General features: G+C 48.9%; 1 protein-coding gene across 1 annotated transcript in view; it reads right to left on the bottom strand.

Moving 5' to 3' along the window:
• Nucleotides 1-2,500, bottom strand: part of LOC113590784 (tyrosine-protein phosphatase non-receptor type 14-like) — a 33,402-nt gene that overhangs the window by 14,831 nt on the left and 16,071 nt on the right. Inside the window, exon 4 of the mRNA XM_035529162.1 lies at nucleotides 295-392. Coding sequence (XP_035385055.1) covers nucleotides 295-392 — 98 coding nt within the window. The remainder of the gene's footprint in view (nucleotides 1-294; nucleotides 393-2,500) is intronic.

Here is a 2,500-nt window from a genome sequence, read left to right as displayed (position 1 = left end):
ACACACACAACTACATACACACACCTACATACACACACACCTACATATACACACACACACACACACCTACATAAACACACACACACACAACTACATAGACACACATCAACATACACACACACCTACATAAACACACACACACACACACAACTACATAGACACACATCAACACACAAACACAGACAAACACATACACCTACATACACACACACACCCACACAAACACAGACAAACACACACACCTACACACCTGCACACACACACACACACACACACAAACACACACACACTTACCCTGGACGGCAAACCCAGCGAGGCGAATGCCCTGTTCCACGGTGCAGGGAAGACGGCCATCGAGAACGTCCTTCTTCACCTGCAGGTAGTACTGGTACCTGTTACACACACACACACACACACACACACACACACACACACACACATTTAGGTGTGGGTGTGGGCTCTGTTCATTGTTCTGAATGTCTGGAAGGGAGAGTACAGTGCTGAACAACAAGCAAAAACAGAAAAGATAAAAATAATTTATGAAAAGAATGATAGAGAACAGATAGATAGAGTGGTGTAGTAGAGGAGGTGTAGGGAGGTGTAGTAGAGGAGGTGTAGTAGAGGTTGTGTAGGGAGGCAGTGTAGTAGAGGAGGTGTAGTAGAGGTGGTGTAGTAGAGTAGGTGGTGTAGTAGAGGAGGTGTAGGGAGGAGGTGTAGTAGAGGAGGTGTAGTAGAGGTTGTGTAGGGAGGCAGTGTAGTAGAGGAGGTGTAGTAGAGGTGGTGTAGTAGAGGAGGTGGTGTAGTAGAGGTTGTGTAGGGAGGTGGTGTAGTAGAGGAGGTGTAGTAGAGGTTGTGTAGGGAGGTGGTGTAGTAGAGGAGGTGTAGTAGAGGTGGTGTAGTAGAGTAGGTGGTGTAGTAGAGGAGGTGTAGGGAGGAGGTGTAGTAGAGGAGGTGTAGTAGAGGTTGTGTAGGGAGGCAGTGTAGTAGAGGAGGTGTAGTAGAGGTGGTGTAGTAGAGGTGGTGTAGTAGAGGTGGTGTAGGGAGGAGGTGTAGTAGAGGTGGTGTAGTAGAGGTTGTGTAGGGAGGTGTAGTAGAGGAGGTGTAGTAGAGGTGGTGTAGTAGAGTAGGTGGTGTAGTAGAGGTTGTGTAGGGAGGTGGTGTAGTAGAGGAGGTGTAGTAGAGGTTGTGTAGGGAGGCAGTGTAGTAGAGGAGGTGTAGTAGAGGTGGTGTAGTAGAGTAGGTGGTGTAGTAGAGGAGGTGTAGGGAGGAGGTGTAGTAGAGGAGGTGTAGTAGAGGAGGTGTAGTAGAGGTGGTGTAGTAGAGTAGGTGGTGTAGTAGAGGAGGTGTAGGGAGGAGGTGTAGTAGAGGAGGTGTAGTAGAGGTTGTGTAGGGAGGCAGTGTAGTAGAGGAGGTGTAGTAGAGGTGGTGTAGTAGAGGTGGTGTAGTAGAGGAGGTGTAGGGAGGTGTAGTAGAGGTTGTGTAGGGAGGCAGTGTAGTAGAGGAGGTGTAGTAGAGGTGGTGTAGGGAGGTGGTGTAGTAGAGGTGGTGTAGTAGAGGAGGTGTAGGGAGGTGTAGTAGAGGAGGTGTAGTAGAGGTGGTGTAGTAGAGGTGGTGTAGTAGAGGAGGTGTAGGGAGGTGTAGTAGAGGTTGTGTAGGGAGGTGGTGTAGTAGAGGTGGTGTAGTAGAGGAGGTGTAGGGAGGTGTAGTAGAGGAGGTGTAGTAGAGGTGGTGTAGGGAGGTGGTGTAGTAGAGGAGGTGTAGTAGAGGTGGTGTAGTAGAGGTGGTGTAGTAGAGGAGGTGTAGGGAGGTGTAGTAGAGGTTGTGTAGGGAGGTGGTGTAGTAGAGGTGGTGTAGTAGAGGAGGTGTAGGGAGGTGTAGTAGAGGAGGTGTAGTAGAGGTTGTGTAGGGAGGTGGTGTAGTAGAGGTGGTGTAGTAGAGGAGGTGTAGTAGAGGTTGTGTAGGGAGGTGGTGTAGTAGAGGTGGTGTAGTAGAGGAGGTGTAGGGAGGTGTAGTAGAGGAGGTGTAGTAGAGGTTGTGTAGGGAGGTGGTGTAGTAGAGGAGGTGTAGTAGAGGTGGTGTAGTAGAGTAGGTGGTGTAGTAGAGGAGGTGTAAGGAGATGGTGTAGTAGAGGAGGTGTAGGGAGGTGTAGTAGACGTGATGTAGGGAGGTGGTGTAGTAGAGGTGGTGTAGTAGAGGTGGTGTACACAGTACACAGTAGCTGTGTTTTCCTAGTGGAGTGTGTGTCTAAGATATTTCTTATACAGTAGTTTCACTGCTGTTCTGTGTGTAAGGAAATTAAATAAGCAACACACACACACACAGAGATTTGGCAACAATCCTTAAAGACAGCAGGCCAAAACATAAATAGTGTCTGGAAAGCACTGTTCTTTACAACTCCACAGAGCCACTCTCACACAGACCCACAAACACACTCTAACACACACACACACACACACACACACACACACACACACACACAAGCTCTCTCGCTCTCACACAC

The sequence above is a fragment of the Electrophorus electricus genome, chromosome 8 (assembly GCF_013358815.1).
Source record: "Electrophorus electricus isolate fEleEle1 chromosome 8, fEleEle1.pri, whole genome shotgun sequence".
NCBI classification, from domain to species: Eukaryota; Metazoa; Chordata; class Actinopteri; order Gymnotiformes; family Gymnotidae; genus Electrophorus; species Electrophorus electricus.
Note: the sequence above shows the minus strand (reverse complement) of the source record. Positions and strands in the feature narration are given on the sequence as shown.